At 38.1% G+C, this 24,123-nt stretch overlaps 1 protein-coding gene across 5 annotated transcripts in view; it reads left to right on the forward strand.

The window, feature by feature from the left end:
• ZDHHC20 (zDHHC palmitoyltransferase 20) overlaps positions 1-23,634 on the forward strand; it is a 55,549-nt gene extending 31,915 nt beyond the window's left edge. For 3 of the 5 annotated variants that reach the window (XM_077173878.1, XM_077173874.1, XM_077173879.1), the window contains exons 4-14: positions 1,728-1,848; positions 3,193-3,262; positions 4,374-4,406; positions 5,187-5,307; positions 10,457-10,492; positions 11,561-11,693; positions 13,273-13,399; positions 14,641-14,730; positions 15,791-15,891; positions 16,281-16,358; positions 18,142-23,634. In XM_077173878.1, the coding sequence (XP_077029993.1) occupies positions 1,728-1,848; positions 3,193-3,262; positions 4,374-4,406; positions 5,187-5,307; positions 10,457-10,492; positions 11,561-11,693; positions 13,273-13,399; positions 14,641-14,730; positions 15,791-15,891; positions 16,281-16,318 (870 nt within the window). In that variant the 3' untranslated portion in view covers positions 16,319-16,358; positions 18,142-23,634. The remainder of the gene's footprint in view (positions 1-1,727; positions 1,849-3,192; positions 3,263-4,373; positions 4,407-5,186; positions 5,308-10,456; positions 10,493-11,560; positions 11,694-13,272; positions 13,400-14,640; positions 14,731-15,790; positions 15,892-16,280; positions 16,359-18,141) is intronic. The other 2 variants (XM_077173876.1, XM_077173877.1) reach the window with 2 other exon arrangements.
• Positions 23,635-24,123: the final 489 nt, after the last annotated feature.

Here is a 24,123-nt window from a genome sequence, read left to right on the forward strand (position 1 = left end):
CCTATTAAGTTCTGAAATTAGAAAAGAAATGCAGCTTTTTGGAAAACCAAAATCCTATCCAGGATTTTTAGAGTAATACAATGATGTTACATGGACAAATTTAAAAAGCTTTAAATCTTTTTAGTGGGTTCCTTTTCTGTGCACTAATGGTTTGCCTTGAAATGTCATCTAAAGGGGGTACTCATGTTTCCTGCAACCTCTGCTTGATTGCAGGTCGTGGATACCTGGGTTGCCTAGCAGCCTCACAAGGGTAGTAGGGATTAAGGTGTATTGCACTACTGTTTGCTGGAATGTTGCTTCACATCTGCCTTAAACTTTTGATGTGAGCGTCTCCAGTTTTCATGCTTGAATAAATATCGATCTGAGTGGTTAAATTTAAATAATTAGATCAAACTCTTAAGTGATGGCTGAAATGTTAAATTTTAATTTCACCTTTCACATAGATCAGTTCTAGTTCTGGTTATTTAAAAGGGTATTATTTAGACATGTTTCATGTTTCACCCTCAAAGGGTGTGTAGGCGCAGTAGCTGGGATGGTGCTACATGTGACAGGAGGCTTAACTAGATTCTGTGAGCTGTGAGGCATCTTGCTTGCATTCTGGGTTAGGAAATAGCACAGAGAAATTACAGCAATGTCTTACTGCTTCCTCCTTGCTGTAAGTGGAGTCTTCATTGTTGCTTGCCAACTGACTGTAATCCAAAAGAGGAAAAAGTACAGGATGAGAGGAGAATCCATGTGAACAAATCATGCACATGTTTTTGGTAGGAAAATACGATCATACTAAACCACACTAAGCCAGTTTTTGTTCCAGCTGCACACATAGCATTTTTCCACTCTCTACCATGAATGCTTTGTCTATGTGTGCTCATAAAGAGAGCTCTTGTAGTCCATGCAGGAAGCTCAGAGTTTAGAAGTGCTTTGGAACAGAAAAATACCAAAGAAAATCGTCATTTCAGCCCCCGCTGCACAGAGCCTCGTCAGCTGGTTTTTGTGGGGCTTACTGGGAAATACTGTTTCAGCGGATACCAAACTAAGTGTTTCACAAATGAGTAAAAGCTCTCCAGGATTTTCTGGTAAAGGCTTACATTTCAGTAAGGTTTCAACAGGAATGCTTGTCAGGCTTTACTCAGAATTGTAGGACACTCCCAAACTGTAGAGGCTTTGCTTAAGGTGCTTTCAATACAACTTAAGAATTTTGAGACTAGTGTTGACTACTCCTGAGTTAAAAATCCAGTTAAACTCTTCCAGCTTCTGTGTGGGGCTGTGAAGCTCACCACACCCCCTGCCTGCCTTTTTTTCCCCCATCTGGTTTGTACGTCTCTGTATGTTAGAGAGGAAGTGGGGTAAGAGAACTTCAATGCCTTGTAGCAGCAAAGGACTTGTTGCACCTTCCTCTTGTTCACAGTTCGCTTAAATTATGCTTATAGTGACTTAAAGGAAAACTTGTACCTTAAAACTCACTCTGAGTCTCTGTGTTCCCTTGTGTTGGAGAGAAAATACTATAGATAATGGAGCAGAGATGTATTTTCTTAAAAATACATCCAGAAATTAAATACATCCAGAAACTTAGGAGTTCTAAAGATCTCCTGTAATTCCTGTAGCATTCTTTTTTTTGTTTACATGATGCTTTTGGGTCAGTGGATGGGAACACCCAAAGGGTCTTTTCCTTGGAAAACAAAGTAATAATTAATCTTCCCCATCCTATCCATTTTCTACATCCCTCTTAGTTCTGCTTGTCAAAACTTGATAAAGAACAATATGAAAAAGAAGAGAGACCAGAAATCCAGCAGGAGATTTTAAGAAGAGCTGCCAAAGACTTGCCTATCTATACGACAACAGCATCGAGAGGTGAGATATAAAGATAGTTCTATGCTCCTCAAGTTGCTGTTTATTCATTTGTTGCCATTGAATCAATAATTTATTAAGCACATATTGCAAATGCCATGATGTTTTGTTATTTGTTTGTCCTGGTGTTTAATCCCCCTGAGAGAAAGAGCAGTCTTTTTTCTGGGGTTCTCAACATAAAGCCACTACTTGAAATTAAAGAAGAAAAATGTCTTCTAGCAGGAAGAGAGATGATAGCAGTTCTCTCCAGCTGTGGCAATTAAAAATAAACACAGCAAACAAATATAGCTACGATAGCTTGAAAAAGGGAAAATCATATGTGTTGCTCAATTTTATAATGACTTTTATCCTAACTTAAATTTTTTCTTTTTCTTTTTGAGCTGTTTTGATTCAGTGTGAGGAGAAACATACTTAAGATCTTAACATGCTTTTGCAATTTAAAAGAAATAAGTATTGTTTCATTCCCATCTGCAATTCAGTAGAAATCTAGTTATGGACTGTTTCTGGATTTGCTTTTAATATATGTAGGCATTTTATTCCAATTTATAGATGAATGAGCTGTGAAAGTGCTGTCTTATGTATATGTATATTCTTTAAAAATCTGTAGCTTTTGTACGTGCATATATCTTTTTCTCTTTCCTGAAACTAACAACCCTGTAGAATTTCCAAAAATGTAAACTTCTCAAAATAACCATTGCCAAAGTTTACTGTGACTTTTCCAAAGAAAGTCTAAGGACACCTGGCTCTTTTAAATACAGGCCCCCATATAAGAGAATCCCAGTCTTAAGTTCCTGGAGTGGTCTGGGAAGCTGTTGCTAGCTCTTATAATTTCTATTTAGCTGTAGGTGTTGCCTTTCCTCCTGCTTTCCAACTGTCTGTGCTGGTGTCTTATTTCCATTGAGAAAAACCTGAAGGTCTGTTTAAAAATATCCAGGAAAGATGAGGAAGATCTGACTTACTGACCAGTCTGCTAGATCATTGTTTGGTGAAGTGGATAATGAAAGCCAGTGCAGAATGTAGTTTCACAATGAGATGCCTTAGTACCCTGTGCAGAGGAGAAAAGGGGATCAGTGCCAGAGGATGAAGGATAGGAAGACTTGGGAGTCAAAGAGTAAATGAAAATGGAATCAGTAGAGTAGTAAGAGGTAGTTTTGAATACTTTAATATGTTACATTCCTTAAAAAATCAAAACTACGCATCATATGAGATTAGGTGTGTGACAGTCTGTGAGAACAGGTGTGGAAGGGAAGGGCAGGAAGCTCTTTTAAGATTCAGTTCATGTTAAGGGGGAAAGCTTTCATAATATGAGGTGAATTCTACTGACCTGACCCTTGCACTTAAATACAGCAATCAGATACTGCGATCGATGCCAGCTGATCAAACCTGACCGCTGCCACCACTGTTCTGCCTGTGACGTGTAAGTGTCTGAATCTGGAATTACAGACTTTCCCTTTCCTGAAATCATCTCTTTAGTGTGTTCATGTCTTCAGTGGATCGGTTCCTTCTGTTGGTGCAATATTATGGTACAGCCCTATTGTCTAAAGTGGCAGAATTTTTTAGGAAACCTGCTTGTAGCCTTGTAAAACAAAGATTATATTAAAAAATAGATTAATTAAAAAGTAAAAAATCATATAGAGTGAAAGTAAAGAAAGGTAGGTCTGAGATACCAGCACCAGCTAAAGCTTATTATTGAACTGTTTCATTGTACTTGTTTCTGTAGCTTTGAAACAGATGTGTTCTGCTAGAAATGTTTATCTCAAAAATTGGCCTTAGAGTCACATGCCTTTAACATTTCAAAAACATCATTGCTATCCCCTGTTTTCATTATGAATCATCAGAGGAGTCTGCACAGGCACTGAAGGCTGAGGCTATGCATAAGACTTCAGTAGGCTGAGCTTGAGGAAATCTTGTTAACTGAAGAACCTAATACACATCTTTTGGCTAAAATCAAATTTGTTAGCAAATACAATGAATGTCTATGTGTCTGAAATGTCTAGTAACTGTGTTTACTTTAAAACTGGATTAAAGTGGCATGTGAGCTATTCAAATTGCCCTTTGTGCTGATCTTTTCCTCCATTAACTTAAAAAAAAAAAAGGACAAGCAGCATGCAAAATGGTAGAAAAAATAACCCTAAGGTAGACTTAGTTGAAGTGAATGCCAGGCTAACACACCTTATCAACACAACCCTGACAGATCCTTTGGATTTGTTTTCTGTGCAAACACATAAAACTAGTGTGGCTTAATGAACTGGTACATGGTGTTGCTCAGTAATGCTCCCAATGCTAATTTAAGAAACTCTCTTCATAACTGTTCTGAATTTCAAATGGTTCTTTTAGGTAAAAGAACAGCTGCTGTAGTATAGAGAATTTGTATGATTGAGAAGGGCTTGAAAAAGATACAGTAGGGCAAAATACTTGAAAAAATCAATCAATAAAAAACAACACCCAAAACTGTAGAAGCTAAAGTTATGTGTCTTGGAAAGAAAATGTACTTTTTGTCTTAACTTGCTGGAAATTCTGTCTTTCAGATGTGTATTAAAAATGGATCACCACTGTCCATGGTAAGTTTATTTTTTAAAAAATCAGTATAAGAATGATTAATTAGATGCTACTTCAAAAATGGACTTCTGGAGTAAACCTTGATTTCCACAGAAGTTCTTTAATATATGGGAATAAATGTGTGATGCAGTTTTAAAGTTGTAAGCCCAGTAGTCCAAATCGTGCAGTTTCTCCTCATATTGAGAAACCTTGACATTAACGAGACCTGTGAGAAAATCCATTTCTTTCTTTTGTTTACTCTGTTGGTGTTAGCAGGAGAGGAGATACCACTGCAATGGGAGAGTAATTTCTGGATTTTAGGTGATATGTATGACTCACTCAGACTCTTTTGCAGTTTCTGTTCACTGGTAGTCAGTAAAAATATTATCTGCTACCACTGTGAAAAACATTAGTACCACCAGTTGACTTAGAGGTGGTTTTGTAACCAAGCAGCATGCACTGAAGTTGATGGTGAGGTTCCTGTTACTTTCTGTGGTGCCTGCAGTTAGTTTGTAGTGGGAATTGCTTCCTGTATGGACTGTCTGTATTGTAATGCTTTGCCAGCTCATGTCCTGTCCTACAGAATCATGGGGGGTAAAATTCATGGGAGAGGCCCAGATCATTCAGCCTGAGAAATTTCCTTCAAAATAGTGGCTTAAATTGCTTATGAAACACTGGTGCCAGAGTGTTTTGGACATGCCACTGACATCATACACATTTTGCTCTGCAATGTATTGTGGGTTTTTTGTTTGTTTTATTTTTTGTATACCTTAGTAACCTTTTTCTCTTTCCCCTCCTTCTAGGGTGAATAATTGTGTGGGATTTTCTAACTACAAATTCTTCCTCCTGTTTTTAATGTATTCCTTACTGTACTGTTTGTTTGTTGCTGCTACAGTCTTGCAGTACTTCATAAAGTTTTGGACAGTAAGTTCTAAGGCTTTTTTTGGTTGTTGTTCATTTGTTTAATACTGCATGTGTTATTGAAGGCTGCATCAGCATGTTGTCACTCACCATTTACTCTGTTCTGTGGTTCACTGTCATTAATGACATCAATCACAGTGACTGAAGCAGGAGAACCTTATGAATTTTGATGAAGTAAATATATTACACTGCCTGGGATGAGTAAGGGGGGGGAAGGACTTTTGATGAGGACACTGTGCAATTTCTCTGCTCCATCAAAATTGAGTGGCACAGCTCAGGTTTTTATGAGACTATGAGATATAGATAAAGATAGGCTAAAGAAGGAACAGACCCTATCAAACAATTACTATATGTATAATTATATATGTGTGTGTGTATAATAAATACCGACAAATGTGAAATATAAATAACAATTTTGTATCTTCCCAGACTTATCTATGGATAATCTGCTGCCAGATAAGGCAGATTAATTTGTTGGGAACTGTCTGAGCTCTGTTTTGGAGTCCCTACATAGGCATGTTTGAACTTCATATTAGTGGCTTTTATGATCTGGTATGAGTAGAATGCTAAGATATGTACAGTATGAATGCTATACATGTTCTTTGCAACTGTTATGGGTTGTCAAATGGTTAATACACATACATCCATCTTAGTATGTTTAATAACATTTATGTGAAGGCAACCATCCTTGTATGTCAGTGTTATATTGCACTTATCAGTTTTGTTCCAGTCACATCCAGGCTGAACACAGTGCCTTCTGTAGTTGTTCCCTTTCATCTAGAAAAACTTGTAGTGTGCCTTCCTATCTCTAGGCTGAAGTGTTAGTGGCAGAATTCCCTCAATCCATTTCCATTAATGAGCATGCAAAAAGTTACCGCAAGTGGAAGGGTCTCAATCACATCTTTGGGTAAATAATACCATATATTTCTTAAATGCTGGCTGCTGTCAGAGTAACTGGGAAAAGTAGTAATTATCTGCAGTGGTAGATATTGGTATTTGCTTTATTGGAGCAAAAGGTTGCTGCCATGTCAGGGTAAGAGAAGCTTGATCGTGTATTCAAAATAGCTGTACTGAGACAGTTGGCATTAGTTAAGATAAACTGTGCAAAGAAGTTTGTGTTATCTAAACTTGTGGGTCTGATCTGCCAAAGTACTGTATTCCTTTAACCTGTGAGTTCTGTATAGCAGCCTGTCACGGGAGAGCAAGGAGCCATGTGGGAATTGAGCTGTCAGTACTGTGAGATGAAAGCCATAATGTGTTTATCAGTCATAGCTGGGTCTTAAAAGATATTTCAAATTAAATGGTCTGATTCTGCTGTTCAGTCTTGCTTGGCTGTAAAATAGTTAAATTTTCAATCTGTGAATGTGCCATTTCCAAACATCTGCCTGGCTGCTTTCCAGTGCTTTGTATACAATTTCTAAGGAAACTGTAGATGCGCTCTTACATATTTACCAGTCAGTTCTAAAGCAAAAAAAAAGAAAAAAGAATTTGCTTTGCTACATTACTTTATAGACAAAAAAGGCCACAGGACAACTGCCCACGTTGAACAAACATTTAATACCAACAATTGCAGCAGGACTCTTCCAAAGCTCATCAGACACAATGTTGAAGTGGACTCTCAAGCAAAGGAAGTAAACTTAAGAGGGATTATTTTTTTATTATTGATTCAGTTGTTAAAAATGCTTCCTGCAAGAATGGACTACTTCTGAAATGTAACAATAGACAATGTAATTGTGTACTTGCTTTCAATTCCGGATACTTTCAAGACTGAATCTGGCAATGCCCTGATCTTATCAGCAGAATAGGTCTCTGACTCACTTTACTCATATTAAGTCACCCCCTTCACTAAGCTAAGACACTTCTGAGTTTATAACTGACTTAATAAAGTACATTTCCAGAAAGAGGTGGCAGCTCCATAATCATGTAAGCTTGCAAATTTTTGTATGTCTCTTGTATATAAGCTTTTAGGCAAGTGCTCTCTTGGAAGGTTCTCTGTACATCTGTATGCAAACCAAAGCAGAATGCTGCTGACATGTGCTGTCTGTAGATTGCTTCAGTATATTGCTAATCCTCAGCTTTGTCTGCTACAGCATCAGACAGATTGCTGTTTGGACATTTTCTGTCAAGGCTGTCTAGATGCACAGAACCACTGAATATTTTGAATTGGAAGGGACCCTCAAGGATCATCGAATCCAACTCTTCAGTAAACAGCCCATATGGGGATTAAAAACCCACAAACTTGGTGTTATTAGCACCATGGTCTAAAACTGAGCAAATCAAGGTTGTTTTTTCCTCCCAGAGCTTGACTACAGGAAATGTTACAGTATACCTTCAGAAGGTAGTGCTTATTTTTTGCTTCCTCACAGATGTTTTTCAGAGACTGTGCAACAAACTGCTGGATACATCCAGTGTTGGAAAGAAGTATGGACTGCTTCTTGAGGAATGTAGCCTGGGGGAAGAACTTGTTATGAGGTTGTGGAGAGGTGTATGTGCTAAGTAGACAAATGTAGCAATCCATTGTTTTGCACTGTTGATAATACTTGCATAGAGACATGATGCTCCTACGCAGATACTTGGAAACATTGTGAGACATGCACACCTACCAAATTCTTCTTTTGAAGAAAACCTTTGTATTTCTCCCTTACACATGGAAGACTTTTACACAGCACATTTCATACTCTATGCAGAAGTGCTGAAGAAAGGTCTTGATTTTTGTGCATACAATACTGGAACAGCTACACTGGCTGGAAATGTTTACCACAGGCTTGCACACTGATGCTGATGTTAAAATCTGTTTTGTAGATAAGGGAATGTTACTGATTTCTTTATTTATACTCATAACTGCTTTTTCTATATTCATGACATTTTTATTTCTACATCAGAGATTGTTTAAGATAAAATGCCAGTTTAAGACAACCAAATGTCTTTGACACGAACACCAGCACTGGCTGGATGCCCAGTGCTTGATGCCTTGTTTACACAGTGCCTGGTGATGCTTCCCAGCTTATATTTGTGTCTACTCCTATTCTTGCTGCACTGCCACCTCCTTGAAACCATTATGTTTTCAGTGTCTTTCACTGTCCTCCAGATTAATTTTCAGTCCTGAGTATAGCTAAATAAAGGATGTAATACATGCCCTGGGTGGATAACATGTGCTTCTTCAAAACTTTGGTTGTATTAATAATAAGGGGGTAAAAAAAAGGAGTGGTTCCACATCATTAGTTAGAACTCATTCCTCCTGCCTGTACTAAGGATGTAGATCAGATCTGAGTTTTTTTCAAAGATTAGGCTGGACCTGTCTACTGAAAAATGAAGAACAAATCAAGCTCAGACAGCACTTTTGTTTGAGGGATTTTATGACCTGATACCAATCAAATGAGTTTGTAGGGGACTCTTGAATAGTGACTGGCTTCAGCCTATTGTGTGCTAAGTAGTCCAGACTGTGTTGTGCAAATTGCTTCCTTTTGTAAACTCTGCAGCTCTCTCACCTGCAAGTCTCTGCTTCTGTGCTGCTGCTGAGGATAACGATCTTAAATAACCAGTGTCTGAAGTTTCACTCTCTTTTCACATGCGGGGGCACGTGGACTGCTGCTAGTACACCACTGTGAATAAGCTTGTTATACACACTCAAAGTCTGCATGCTTCTCTCCAGTAAAGAATTGGCCTTCTTTAAAAGATGCTTCAGTTCTGCAACTGTCATTCAGGAAGTTACAACCAGTGGCTGAGGCTGGGTAGTCAGAAGAGGTAAATGCTCCTTGGGGATCAGGCAGATTATTCATGCATAATTCGAAAAATCCTCCAGGTTTTAGAGCTGCTGGTTTAGGAAGATGCAAGTGAAATAAACTTAGATTTTCTGACCCACAGAACACACAAAGACTAAGCTGCTGCTGCTCTTTTAGCATCAGAATAAGCTCCTGAGAATTCCTTGTAGAGAATTATTTTGTTTAAATGTGTAATTTCAAAAAAGCCATAGGAATTCAAGTTACAAAAATCAGTTGGGCAGCTGGGGAACACTGCCTTGTGCTCTGAGGTAGAAAGAGTTACTTTGCTTCAACGTGAAGCTTAGGAATAAGCAGCAAGTGGAGTATTTTGCAAGGCTGGAATTCAGTGGATCGCAAAACACAACATATCCCTACTGCAGGTGGAAGAGGGACTGTTGCACAAATTGTCAGTAAATAAGTAACAAAATGGCCAGTAAAAAGGAAGCTGAACTTAAATGGCAGTTTAGAGAGCTGCACTCTTCTGTCATTTGCTTACTATAGAATTATCTGATGGCAGCCAGCACTTTTGAAAATGCTGTGTATATCTGCCTGACTGTAATGTAGATGCTTGGGCTCTCCCTAAGCTTTTTGCACATATTAATGGAATTTAAAAGCCATACATCTTGCCTACAACAGATTAGTTAAGTGTTGGCATCTTAGCCAAGATACCACTCTTAAGGTATAAAGTTTGGAATTTAAAAGCTAATTTGAACGCAGCTTTTCTGTTTCTTCCTTTGTTTTCTCAAGCACTGGTTCAATTTCAGGTGTTATACTAAAGATACATCCTACAAACTTCTCTGTATTGAAGAAAATTAAGAAGAAGAAAAACTGTACTGATTTGTTATCTGATCTCTTTTAAATGAAGAAAATCGTGCAAAGAATGGCAATTTATTTTTTATGGTTTTGGCTGAAACTACGTCTAATGGTAATGGATATGTTCTGAAGTCAGAAAGATTTTTAATTAATAAACCATTACTTGATACCTCAGGAGTATTCTGAGCTTTTCAGACCTTTGTGAATGGTTTCATCATACAGAATATTCACATAACTCTTATTTGTGATGAAAACAACTAGCAAAGAAGGAAGTTGGTCTAGTCATGCTGACCAAGCTGAGCAACCACTTGAAAGTGATCCAGTCACAATCTGAATTCCAGTACATCTATGCTTCAGTAGAAGATTTCATGCCTTGGAAGTTAGTAGTGGGCTCTTGCATACTTCTTCATTTTCTTGGAGAACAGGGGCTAAAGCTGCTGATGTGCTTTGGAAATTGGCACATCCAAGAGCACATTTACACACCAACCATTTTGTTCTTAACAAAGCCTGTGCTGTTTTCAAACACCCTGTCTTAACATAATACTAGTGTTTAATAAATTGTCTTTCTTTGCGCAAAGCTTTGCCGCAGGAAAGCTGCAGAGAATTGTCCAAAGGTAAAATACAATATTGCTGTCAATGTTTAAATGTGGTTCCTACTACAATTTTTCTAGTCCAGGCAGGTATTCACATCATCACAGAAGGAAGGAGACTAGTAATCTGTTGTCTATAAATATATAAGCTATGTACAGGGAAATGGATATACCTATGTGCACTTGATCTTAATTGAAATGTGTTTTAGCTTAAAAAAGAAAGTCAGCCGTAGATAAATGGGTGTACTGAATGCACTAATGGAAAAAAGTAATGGCAGTAATGCTAAGTAAGTAGCTGAGTAAAAATAGCCTCTCTGCTTTCATAATGTTGTTAAAGGTCAACTGCTTGAAAGTGCTGTGATTTTGAGGATATAGAGCTGGAATAGTATTATTACAAATCCCATTGGCCTTTTGAAAGTCTGAAAATAGTTTGGGGTGGAATTGACAATCTGATATGGGTGGGAATTGCTTTCTTTATGGTGGTTATACTGAAATTGTTGTTTTCCACATAGATTTCTGGTGATTCACTTCTACCTGGTCAGACGTGGCAAATTTGTTTTGCTAGGTACATGCTTGTTGTTGCTTAAACATTAGAGGTGATCAAAAATTGAACATCTATCCCATGTCTTGTTTAGGACTTGTTCATGACAGCCATTTACCTTTTATGTTCATTATACCAGCTGAGAATTAGGTACAGTATTACTACCTTGTGGCAGGAATTGCACTTTTTTCCCCTTCAGAGGAAGTGGCTTTGGACATATTTTCCCCATGTCTCTTTGTCTGTGGCTGCACAGTTAAGATTTTCTGGTATAGAAAATGTTTTGCCTTGCCCCCTACTATGCATTTGAAAAGCATGGATGAACAAGTGCACTCACAGTACTAAACTGGGGGAAGGGGTACCCATGAGATTTAAATGCTGTCCTTTTCCAGTTTAACATGACGTGAAAGGAAAAGCTGCTGCTTTTCTTTCTTGGTGAAAACTGAGGTGAAAGACCTATAGCAGTCTGGGTGTGGCAGGAAATGTTCAGCAACAATAGTGCCTTAGTTTCTGGAAGTGTTCACATATTAATCTCTTTCTCTCTTTCTCCCCAGAATGAATTGCCAGATACCCATGCAAAGTTCCACGTACTATTCCTTTTCTTTGTGGCAGCCATGTTCTTCATCAGTATACTGTCACTCTTCAGCTACCACTGCTGGCTAGTTGGCAAAAACAGATCAACTATAGGTCAGTCCATTGGGATATGAAACTTTTCCTGTTCCAGAAAAATGACAATTCAATGAGAATGTGAGGCCTACATAATATGTCATCACATATATCAATATTGATTTTTTCAATATTGTGCAATAAAAAGCATATTTGGTGGAAGTAATTAAACGTGAAACAAAAGGGAAGGTGAAGCCTATGGGGGGTCCTCTGCTGGAGCCAAGCATTCAGATTCATGATGACTGTTCATTTCTTTTGTTTGTATTTTTGAGACCTCTGTGGCACCATGCATTTTTGTTGTGATTTTAACTGTGATGTAACCCAATTGCTACTCATCACTGTTGCTCTAATACTTAGAGTAGCTGGGTATCCCCTACCAAGTCAGAGGCTCTACTGTACATGAACATGTACTACATTTTGAACTAGATGCAAACAAGTATTCTTAAATCCTGTCAAAAAAACCTAACATTATTATTAGGAAGTGGCTTGTAAGAGTGTGATAAAAATGAGAACACTGATACACATTTCCTAGATAATAAGAGATTCCCATATTTTTATGCCTAAACATTTTAAATGGCATTGATCAGCATAAACAAGCTATGTGCATTTAATTAAAGTATTTGAAGTTCTTGCTAGGAAACACTTGAGAGTGGTTTTTGCAGTGTGTGGGGGGACAGAGACTGATGAGTATTTCTACAACTGAGTAAGTCAAAATCTTATATTTTTCATTGGAATTTAAATTTCTAACCTCAAAAATAAGTGGGTTGATTAAAAGTAAAATAATTTTTGGCTAGAATTTTTTTGCTAGTTTTTTTTGATTGGTTGATAGGAGAGTTATTTGAATTATTTTTATTTGACATATCTACAGGTAAGGAATATTCAGTTTCTTTTTAGCTTTGAAGAAAACTTCAACATATTCCTTACCCAAAAGTCAGTGGTCATAATTGGCCACACAGTTCTTTATCTGCTTTCTGGATCATGATCTTAAAAAACAAGATATTGGTATGGAGGGGGAACAATGATTCCTCTCAGTTCTTGGCCAAGGGCGTAACTGGACTGAGTACAAAAATGGTGGTGGCTTGCTATAGTTCATGGTGTGTCTGTTTCTAATATAATAGATTTCATCTTCCTCTGATAGCACGGGATGCTCTTAATTCAGCTTCCTAATTTGGCAGATGTGGAAAAACCTCTTTTGTATGGGCTTAGGTCCAGCGGTACTTATGGTAAATTACTCCTAAAAGAGAAAGTTGTCTGCTCAAAGAAGCTGAAGAGAGAGCAAGTCACCAAGGAATAAGGGATGTATGTGGATATCTTTGGCATGCTGATGGTACTTAGCTTTATCTCAGACTTTGTTAAATGTAAAGACAGAAAGTTGACAAGGTGACTGTCCTCCTTACCTGATTTTCTCATTTTTCACTAACTCTGTGGGGTTTTTTTTCCTCTGATTACTTGAGATTTTTTAAATTTCCCTCCCCTCATAACATATACATCAAGATCACCGCACCTTGCCCAAAACTGGCTCCTTAGCAGTGAAGTTTTGGTTTCTTCACACTCCCTGACTCCTTAGTGGTTTAAAGAATTGCATGTTTTTATTTTACAGAAACATTCCGTGCACCCACATTTCGAAATGGTCCTGATAAAAATGGCTTTTCTCTTGGATGCAGCAAAAATCTAAGGGAGGTTTTTGGAGATGAAAAGAAGTATTGGTTGCTTCCTATCTTTACCAGGTATTCAGTCTGAACAGTAATGAATTAGGGAATTAATTGATTCCATGACTTCCACCTTGCTTCCTTTTCTACTAAAAAATCAAGCACAGCTGAAAAGCCAACTTGTATATCCAGTACAATAAATATTGGTGCAGGGAAAATGTGCATGAGAAAACGATCAAACTCCACACAGAGTTTTCATTCTAAGATGGAGCTTGTTGACAAGAGCCTTTTAAATGCAGAAGTTTGAAAAGCTTTGAGAAGCATATTGCAAAAATTGTACACCTTTTGGTGATAGTCTCAGTGATTATAGAGCAGAAATCAGCAACTCAGAGGAGCTCAAACAGCTGCATCCTAACAACATCAGCTTAAAAACACCTTCTCTTGGCCCTGGAAAAGCTTGACAGCTTTCCTTTTTCTGTAGATGACACTTTAGGAATCAAAAGCCATCTAAGAAATTGCATGTAAATAAGAAACAGGAGGGGGAAAATCTGATATAATTAAAAATGCTGGAATTAAAATGTCAGCTGAGCCAGCATTAGGGAGTTGCAGACAAGCCTTATGAAGCAAGGCTGATGTGCTGCACACTCCAACCACTACCAGATTTCAGCAGAATAGAGTAGGAACTGTGTTTCAACACTGCTCTTGGGGGTCTGTGTATCAGGTAAAAATGTTGCTGAACCTGTTTGTGAAGCTGAGGTCTTGGTATCAAACTGCAGAGGTTATACCAGCAGCTTAAGTTGACTCAGCTGTCTGCTCAACTACCATGTGATTACAGACGGAAGCTCCATGGTAGATTGCTCGATCTGTTTTGCTACCACATTTTGTCCTGATAAACTTTAAAGGAAGGCTTAGCTAATTTCAGAATTATGAGTGAAGGGGAAAGCATGGCCACCAGAATGTTATTTATTATACAGCTTCTGAGGTTGTAAATACCAGAGAGTCTTGCCATGTGTGCATGCTGGTTTAGGGGAAGATTAGGGCTACAGTCTACTGAAATACATCTGTGTTTCTGAAATCCACAGACTTGTGCTTGTGCACAGCAATCCATACTCAGTGATAGAGTGGGAATCAATTGAGCTCGAAGATTTAATTAACTGATCATTTGATTTAGTGGTAGAACTACCTTGCTAAAGTCTGGAGTTCAGCACTGTGCTCAGCTAATTGATTTGACCCTGTAGCCTTTGCCTCTTCTGTGGGTCCTTGTTCAGTTCACTTAAGTGAGCTACCAACAGTGATTTGAGTCTTTGTTTCTCATTTAGTTTGGGAGATGGATGTACTTTCCCAACTCGTTTGGTGATTATGGATCAAGAACAACTTGCAGTCTCAAGCCAAAATGAACCTGCCAAAAGGTAGCTATAGCACCTAAATACTGATTTTGTACTGTTTCATACTTATCTAGAGAAAAAATTATTTCAAAGTTAGTTTTTGAATTCTTTATGCTTCTTGTCTATTCAGAGTAAGTTTGTAAGTCTTCAGTGAAGGACAGACTAGATTAAGACTGAAAACTTGACTATGTCTTGGTTTGTTGTAACGTAAGGCTCTAAGGAAGAAGTAATACCGAAAGTAAGGGAGCTTACTGGCTCTCAGCAACAATCAAAAAAGTCCTTGGGAAGACTGAATAATTGCCCATGGAAAAAAAATGTTTATTTGCTTGGTTTGGGTTTTTTTTCTGAAAGACAAGGTATTATTTGTATTTCATCTCCTCAAGCATGCTTAAGCAAGTAATGCTGAGACATTTTGCAAGAGAAGTAGATCTCTCATGCTGGGGTTTTTAGCTCATTACTTTTTATCCCTCTCAAATTTGCATGTTTTGTATCTTCAATGTATTTTCAAAGCGACAAGAGTCTGTGTGCAGTTTCTGTTTACATTTGCCACCTTAGAAGTCTTCTGCATAGTTTAATGAATTTGTAAGCTGAAGGTTGTTGCCAACAGCAGTAACCTGAGGATTCAAAGGCAATACAGAGAAGAAGTTACTTCCAGTGCAACATAACCTGTGGAATTTACACAGGAACAGGACCCTTGTGCAAACAGAAAAGTATCCTTTTACATTCAGAAGATTGTTCAGAAGGCGGCCCTGGCATTTGCATGGGATAAGATAGCATTTGGCTGCTCTTCCAGATGGAACTGCATAGGTTTTCTTTTTAGCTGTGTGGCAGTGTTATTGTCAGGGTGCCATTTCTTGTGTCTCAATCCGTGGGTTTTTTCCATTAGAAGTGAGTGGCCTGTGTCAGGTAGGGGTTTATTTTAGACTAATGACTGGAACAAGCCTGTAGAGGAATTAGGGCTGGGGGCAGGCAGCCATTTCCAGTTGGCACTTTTTTGTTATTAACTTTGCTTTTAAATAACTTCACTATTCTAGAAATGTCTGAAGCTGCTACAGAATTCCTGTTGACTTTGCTTACTTTTCAGCTCTGTAACCACTCGACCACTCAGTGAATCACAAAATCGGTTGCTATCCGGTGATTGTCAGTGGGTGGAAACTGGCCCTGAAGAGGAAAATGTGAAATCAGGTAGTGGTTTTGTTCGTGGTTCAGTTTTCCTTTTTTTTTTTTTTTTAATTTTTGGCACCTAGAAAGTCCTTAGGAATTGGCTGGAGTGATATAGAAGAAAATGTGTTCCATGGAATCAAGTCAGGATGTTTAGAATTAAGGCTAACTTGCATCCCATGTTCTGCTCCAAAATTAATTGTTGTGTTACGGTAGTGGATGGTATATGGATAAGTAATTCCACTTTTGCACTTCAGTTCTGAGATTTGGGATCTTTTATGTTTGGTAAGGGGGAGGAAAATATTTTTGTAAAAGTAGGCACAACATGGTCAATGTGCTTTCTGGTTTGAAATCTTTGCTATTTGTTATGCAGATCTGCAAAAACACATAATTGAGATTTTCTCACATTCTAGGTGCAAAAAAGCATATTATAGTTTCATTGGAAAGTTGATCTCAGCTAATTACTAACCAACCATCTCAATGAGAAACAGGTAAGACTAACATAATTGATTGCTATTTCTGTACATGTATGAATAAAATTGACATCTTAAAGTCAAAAATCAACTAGTCACGGAATGCAGAAGAGTCCTCTGATGTTGGATGGGTAATAACAAAGTCTAAACAAAATTCAGAGTGGCTGTTGAGAAGACAAGAATGGGAGTAATGCTGTAGTGCAGGAAACATGGGTTGGCTAGGCCTGGGATGAGTCAGACTAATCCTGTAATTTAGATTAAAGTGGGTAGTGCTGGATTTGTTACCTCACCAGGGAAAAGAATCTGATGCTAAATGCAGTTCTGAGATGAAACGCTATCTTGAGGAAGAGCTCCTTAAATGTCTTTTTCTTAGTCATATATTGGTGGGCCATGTTCTGCTCTTTAGGAAGCTGCATGTTCCTGAGGAAGGAAGATCAATAAGTGAATACAGGTCTCTGCATACAGGCTGCTCTATCACATTTGGAATTGACAGTGGTCTTCTGGAATGTTTCTTGCATTAAAGTGCCCTGTGTGCACTTTGCATATAGGAAATACAGCACTTTCTGGTGCATATATGAAAGTTCTTTTGGTGTATTTCCAATGACTAAATTAGACTTCATTTATGTTGACTTTCTACTGTGGTGAGCTTATAAGTTACCATTAAGTTTTCCTTTCTGGAAGACAAACAAATCTTATTTGGTCAACTAACAGCTGTAGAAACTATAGCTGAGTCATTACCACCTCTTTTTTTGTCTTTTTTTTTGTTGTTGTTGTTGTTGTGGTTTTTGTGGTGGGGGTGATGTTTCTGCAAGTAATTCACATTTTTATCAGAAATAAAACACTACATTTGAATTTGGTAAGCTCAGTAATTTTAGGATTACTTTTGTTTCCTTTCCTTTTATTTTTTAAGGAGACTTCTGACCTAAAATTATAGTTTTGGGAGGGAGTTGGTTTGTTTTCAAGGAAAAAAAATCTTTCTAAAAGGCCTTTGTGGGTGATGGTGTGATGCTTGGCCTCATGTTGGTCAGAGTGCTCAGTGTAAACTCATACAAAACCAAGATTAGACTAGTTAGTTACAACTTCTGAAAAACCTACTCAACCATGAGAACTCACCAATGGTAAGTTTCCCCTTTCCAACTTTTCTTAATGTTACATAAATGTGCTAAAGAATATCCCAAGCAAGAGGTTCCTTTCAGCCTCCAGCTATATAAAACCTAATCTGATCTAAATAGGTCACGAAGGCTTTTCTGTTCTTCATGGAGCAGAATAGAAGTTTCTGAGAGCAGCTCATCCCAGCAGCCTTTGATAGGGTATTACAGAAAGGTCCTAATCTTTCTTTCCACTGACCTAGAGAGGGAGCATAGATGACTGTTTTAAGCTAGACAATTAATTGGTAATAGTTTGAGATTAATTTCTTTTCTATCCTCCCTCTCTTCCTAAAATGAGGCCAGATTTAATAAAGGAAGAATTTGTACTTTGTGTTATATTTGCCCAAACTACACTAGTTTTAAAAATTGTATAAATAAAAGTGCATACTTGCACTCCATCCAAAAGCATTTGGGTATGTGTTACCTTAAATTAACTCAGTAACACAATGTTTGAACTAAAACATAAGAAGTATGAAATAAAAACCCACACCCTCCCAGAAGGCTATTTATGAGCTACAGTTGTCTTAACTACTTACCTTAATCAGAAGTCTGTAAATCATATTACCCAGGTGCATTTGTGTAATGCACTATGATTTGTTTGTTCAAAGCTAATTGGATAATTCTATTAATTACCTTTTTTTTTGTTTCACTAGGTTTCTGCAACCCATTTTGAGCTTGAATATTACTTAATTTTGTTTGGAAGAAATTGAGCAGGAAAAAATGGAACATGAACATTTTAGGAAGAGACAAGAAATTCAAGTTTCTGCACAGTACAATGGATTCTTGTAAGCACTATCGCAGAGCAGGGAAGTTAAGACAGATGCCTTAAGATTCTTAATGTGCATTTATGCAACACTGAATTATATACTGCTACCAAAGGGCCAGATCCAGAAGTGCCCTGCTTGGATGCACAAGGTCCAGAGTGGGAACTATGCATTTCTTTTATGCTGCAGTGGTGGGGGTAGATTGCAGAGACTCTTACCTCCTCACGGGCAAACTTCATACCTTAGGCACTGCAGAAGTCACTTCCATAGCAGGTCTCCAGAGTACAGAAGGAAAGAAAAAAGGAAAAGGAAGAAAAAAAAAAAGTCAGCCTAGAGCATGGTCAGCAAGTCTGAAGTGGGAGTATACATAGTTCAGATGCCAGGTGATGGGGAAGGGACTGGATGATGTCTTCTCCTCTCTTCCTATTAACCAGTCTACCCCATGATCACAGCTCTCCAAGTCTTTTGGGACTGAGGTTTCCTTCTACTAGCTGTGCTTTGGAGCTAGGCAATGCCAACAACATAAAAGCCTTTAACTTGGGTGTTGCTTTTTTGCTATAGGATTGAGCTTCCTCATCATTTTAACTTGATTTATTTAACTATACCAAGGACAGAGCTCAAAGAAGAAAACTTGGGTTTTAGTTGAAAAAAAGATGGATTATTACTTTCCAACAATTGTCAGTCAGCATACAAGGAAAAGACAGTCCAAAAAGGAATTAACAGTTCTTACATTTTCTGTTACTGTTTGCTGTGTTCTGTGTAAGGCAGCCACAAAATGGTAAAGTACTCCTGAGAAAAATCATATTGCAGTTGTGTGTTTCTAGAAACAGAACAAGCAGAGTACTGCTTTTTCCATGGGACTCTTGATGGTTTATAAATACTGTTTTATACTTTTGTTTTATCTTTTTATAAAGGCACAAGGTTTTATTGGTTCTAAAGTACAAATATCAGGTACTTAAGAGAAGATTAGTGTTACATCATAGATCTGTGTTAGCACACTGAAAAATTGCATCCTTTAACCTCCCACTTTCAAGTCCTGTTTAAGTGATGCTGAAATTGCTAAAGACTGATGGCTTTGTGCAGCAATGTACCTGCTTACAAAAGGCAAAGTGTGTTTCCTGTGTGAGGAATCAAGTCCATCCCATTCTTAGCTCAAGACCTACAGCAAACAACATGGGGTTTTTTTTTTCCTCACTTCTCTACAGAGAAGACTGCTAACTCATCTTTGGGTGGTATTGCAATTTTGCACCTGGAAAAAGTGGCAAATACTATTTTTCTGTCTGTAAGATTTCTGATGTTCAGCTGCTGCTGATTACAAATAGACATGAGCCCTTTTCATACAGACTGAAGGTAGTAGTCAAATTGATGATCTAGTCCAAAAGAACCTGTTTGGTTTGTCTCCCAGACTGATTGCTACTTGAGTTAAATTTGTTTATGATGGAAATACTAAGGTATCAAGTATACTGTAAGGTTTAAAATAAGTATTTTTTGTCTTTGGATATAATAAATTTTTCTTAAATATTAATCTTCTGGAACAAGAACTCTTTGAGAACTTATGATTTCACTGTTGGATATTCTTGAGACAGAAACAATGGTCCAAACTTGCATGTTTTATAAAAGTTGCAGGATGTTTCTTCAAACTTTGTACAAGAAATTTTGCATTTGCTAATTCCAAAACTTACAAAAGCATTTGCTACACATTGATCTGAAAGGTTTAGCTTTTTTTTCTCAAGTGTTAAGTGAGAAGTGGCCATCTTAACATAAGCTCTCAGCAGTCTCACACCAGCAAAATTTCTTGGGGAAGATAAGAGAGAAGGAAGACTGCGTGTTTAAATGGCTTGTTCTGAATATCATAATTTGCAGCCCCAAACACTGGTGGAACTGTCATGGAGGGCCTGGGATTCATCTGGCTTTTACTGCATCCATGTATTATAGCTGAAATAATACATCCATGCACAGACATCATCTAGCAGAAGTATAAGCAAAATGTATGTCAGAATCCTAAGTATCACTGAACTCAGCAATATGGTCTTTGCTCCCCCCACCTGCTCCCCAAAGTGCTTCATATGCCCCCCCCCCCCACCCCCGTGAATGTATGTATCCTGTAGGCCAACATCAGAACTTGTTTGATTTCTTTAGTCAGGATAGTGAATCTACAGGAAAAACTGCAAGTAAACAGACTGTGCTATCTCCATATGCATTTTCTAGCAAGTGCTGCTCTTCTAAAACCACTTCTTTGTATATCTGATGGACATTTTTGTGGTTTTTCATTAAGAACTCACAATTCTAACATATTTATGCAGATCACAGGAATATTTTGTCCTAGATTTTTCTTCATATTTGAGGTAAGAAAAGGAGAGCAGTGGGTTTAGGATAATCCTGAGGCCAGAGTTACTGTTGGTGTAAAAGCAGGTATTACTGAAAGTCACTTTTACAAATACAAAATGTAGTAAAATGATTGAAAGATGATTCTCCCACATTCACCACCCCCAACACCTTTTGGTTTTTTTGCCTGGGGGACTGGGGACTAAGAGGAACCCCAGACTGATTTAAAGGAATTAAGTTCTCCAAGGGAATTGTACTGCTGAATTCTAAGGGCATGCCAGCCAGTGGGATGGAGGGGTTAGGTTCTCCTGGCAGGCCTGGGCTTTGAGGGAGGTATCATGGCTAAGGCAGCCAGGATGACATCCTCTGCCTTTGGATTCTGTCCTGAGTGCTCCCTGGGCTGTGCTGTGCCAGAAGTCCATGAGGGAGCAGGATGGTTCTTGGGCTGTTGGGCTGCAAGCAGCCATCCGTGTGTCCCTGCTAGCAGAGGCAGGGGCTGCAGGAAGGGGGTACTTTTGGCCCATGGTCAGGAGATCAGAAGGGGGATGGATCCTGAGAAAACAACTGTTTAGGGTATTGGGCTGTATTGTAAATGCTGGTTTTGTGCTTTAGCCTACTCTGTATCAGGGAGTCTTGAAAATACCTAAGTTGTCATTAAAAATAGCAGCCCTTAAGCTTTTAGATCCATTAAAGTAATGACTACTACAAGCAATATGTAGTAGTTATTGTAGGATAGTTGACATTGGCTGTGATTAGAAACTGCTTTCTTGTTTCTTTCTGCTTTTCTCTTTAAAAAAAAAATCTACATACACTCAAAAATTTTTTTAAATGGCTTTAAATGCGCAGTGTGAAAACAGAAGCCTGATGTAGGGGAGGATTTCATTTTTCTGAAATGTCTTGAAAAAACCTGTCCCTGTGAATATGAGGCAGGAAAATCCACAAATAGAAATTACTTAAAACTACACAATACTGGTTTTTTTTTTTCTTACTGTTATTTACTCACAGAGTGTGCAACGCACCCATCATTGCTGTGCCTACCAAAGGCGTATTATGGGAGGAGGGCAGGAAGAGGAGTATTAATTGACTTGATATTAATTGACTTCCTACAGTATTGAGACTGTATTGATATAAGTCAGATGTGATTAAAAACCTCCATTTTAAATAATCTGACGGTTACTTTAGAGGAAGTTTGGGTACTTCTATTTTTAGTGATTTAAGTAGAAATCATGGTAATATTTTTGTTAAAGCTGCCTCTTGAGTGTGGAATTTACAAGTACCAAGCTACTTTTGGTATGCTGTTCTTACAAACTGGTCCTGTTCTCCAGAGTGCTGAATACTCACAGTTTTCAGGTACTGTTTCTTTCCTTTGGTCTTGTGTGGTTCTTCTTTATTAATTATAAATCATCTTTTGGGTTGGGACGAATTTCAATACCACTGAGTATGCACACAAAGACTTCATGATCTAACTGGAGTATGGTCCAGTTGTAGCTAAGCAGAGCCCCAAGAGGAGGAAAACTGCAGCGTTTGCAGCAGTATTAATGTCTGGCAGATTTACCAAGATGTGCTGGCTCCGACACAGATTGACCAAATCTGCCTGGATCTGGAGCACTGACTGACCAGATTTTTATTTAACAGTTAAATAACAACAAAACCACGACAGCTTTGAGTTTCATAGTGTATGTTCTCCAAGGACACCCTCTAAAATTGTGTCTGACTGGAGGATTTGGGTGTGCATTTAGAGAGGTTCCAAAGAGCAGTTACTTTTAGTTCACAAACATGTCTTTTCACAGTACCTAAAAAACAGCAATGTGTGCACTTCAGAGGCTCTTCTTTCTATCCCTAAGTGGCACCAAAGAGAGCAGCTGCACATGAAGGGATTTAGTACTGAACACATTTGTTACACTCATTTCTATCAATTTATTTTGTATATAGAGCTTTTTATACACATTTTTCTTAATTATGTAACTGTTGTGAAACGTCATGAAATTACAAGTAGTTTGTTTTAATGCGGATTAAAACCGGTGTTTGGCCATTTGTTTTCTGAAGCCATTACTTGAATTTGTTTCCATGAGGTAGTGAAGTCTGATAATGTTTACAGGACATTTCTTTGGTTTTGGGAGTTTTCCCCATCTTTCTTCCTACCCCCTGTCCTGAGAAACAGAGAGCTCATGCTCAGCAGTCAAGCAGATGTGTCAGAGATGAAGAATTTGTATTACTTTGTCACCAAAGCATTGGGAGTGACATGCTGATTCCCTTCCGTTTACACTGCTTAGCTGACAACTTAAAGACGCTTAGCATGGTCCTCTGTGATTCCTCCTGTCCCTTATCCTGTTATCAGCTTTATTGTGGGAAACTTAAATCTTCCTGAATGATGATTTACAATCATGAAGCTATCCCAGAGAGAGGCAGCATTCCTCCTGTTAAATCTGTTCCATTTTTAACTTAGATGAATGAAACATCCCTCTTATCTCTGCATTCTTTTTGTATTTGCCAGCAAGGTCATCAACATTTGCACTAATCACAATGTCCCAGCTATTCTACTTCCACAAAGTTATTTTTAATTGTGCTGCCTAAACTTGGAATGAGCTGTATTTAAGTTTGGGACGACGTGTAAAAGATACCTGTAACAATGATGCACGTATTGTATTTTTTTGTATGTTACAGATAGGACTCATCCTATGCACAGAGAAAACGTTGCCATTTATAGTTTAATACTTGAAGTAACTTTTTGAAACGGGCTTTTATAAATGAATAAATACAAAATCACATTGCTTTGCCTGGAAGTTCCTTCATGTTTTAATTGTATTTGCAATTTCCCCATATGTATACTTTTCCATAAAGTTCTCTTAAGCCATTTATAAGCAATGGAAGTGCATTCAAGATTTTGTACATCAGTGTTCAGACCTGTTCATACTTCACTGAAGTATAATTCATGTTTAATAAAAAAGTACCATTTTAAGCCTCTTTTCCAAAGTGATATGAATGGACTTGGCACTTGAATTCATCAGTGAATGCAACATCAACTTAATAAAAGTATGTGAAAGAATCTGAAAAGTGCTCAGCTGTAGCATCTGTGTTATTAGATCACCAAGAAAAACTGCCTACCTGGGAAAAACTTCACCATTGCTCTGGTTTTTACACTCCAGCTGCAACACACCTAAGATTGCACTCACTCTTGACACATCTTCCAGGTCACTGGGTCTTGTGGGGAAATAAAAAGCCTGACTTGTGGCTAAATCTTATTCCTCCAGGACACTAAGCCTGACTTAGAAGTCGACTGCTCCAACAGGAATCAGCCACGTTCGTTTTAGATCAGGAACAATCTGTGTAAGAGAGCTGTAACACCCAAGTTGACACTGACATGACAATGACACTAGCAATTAAGATCAACAATTCTTTCCAGAAAATTTTCTTTTAAATGGAACATTTTATAACATTCCATGAATTCCAGCCTCATCCCCCTGTCTCTGCAGTTCTAGTTCCCCTTGGTCCTTGCATACCTGATGGCAAGTGTCGTAGTCGTGTCTCAAGTACCTGGTGTACACA

The sequence above is a fragment of the Agelaius phoeniceus genome, chromosome 2 (assembly GCF_051311805.1).
Source record: "Agelaius phoeniceus isolate bAgePho1 chromosome 2, bAgePho1.hap1, whole genome shotgun sequence".
NCBI lineage: Eukaryota > Metazoa > Chordata > Aves > Passeriformes > Icteridae > Agelaius > Agelaius phoeniceus.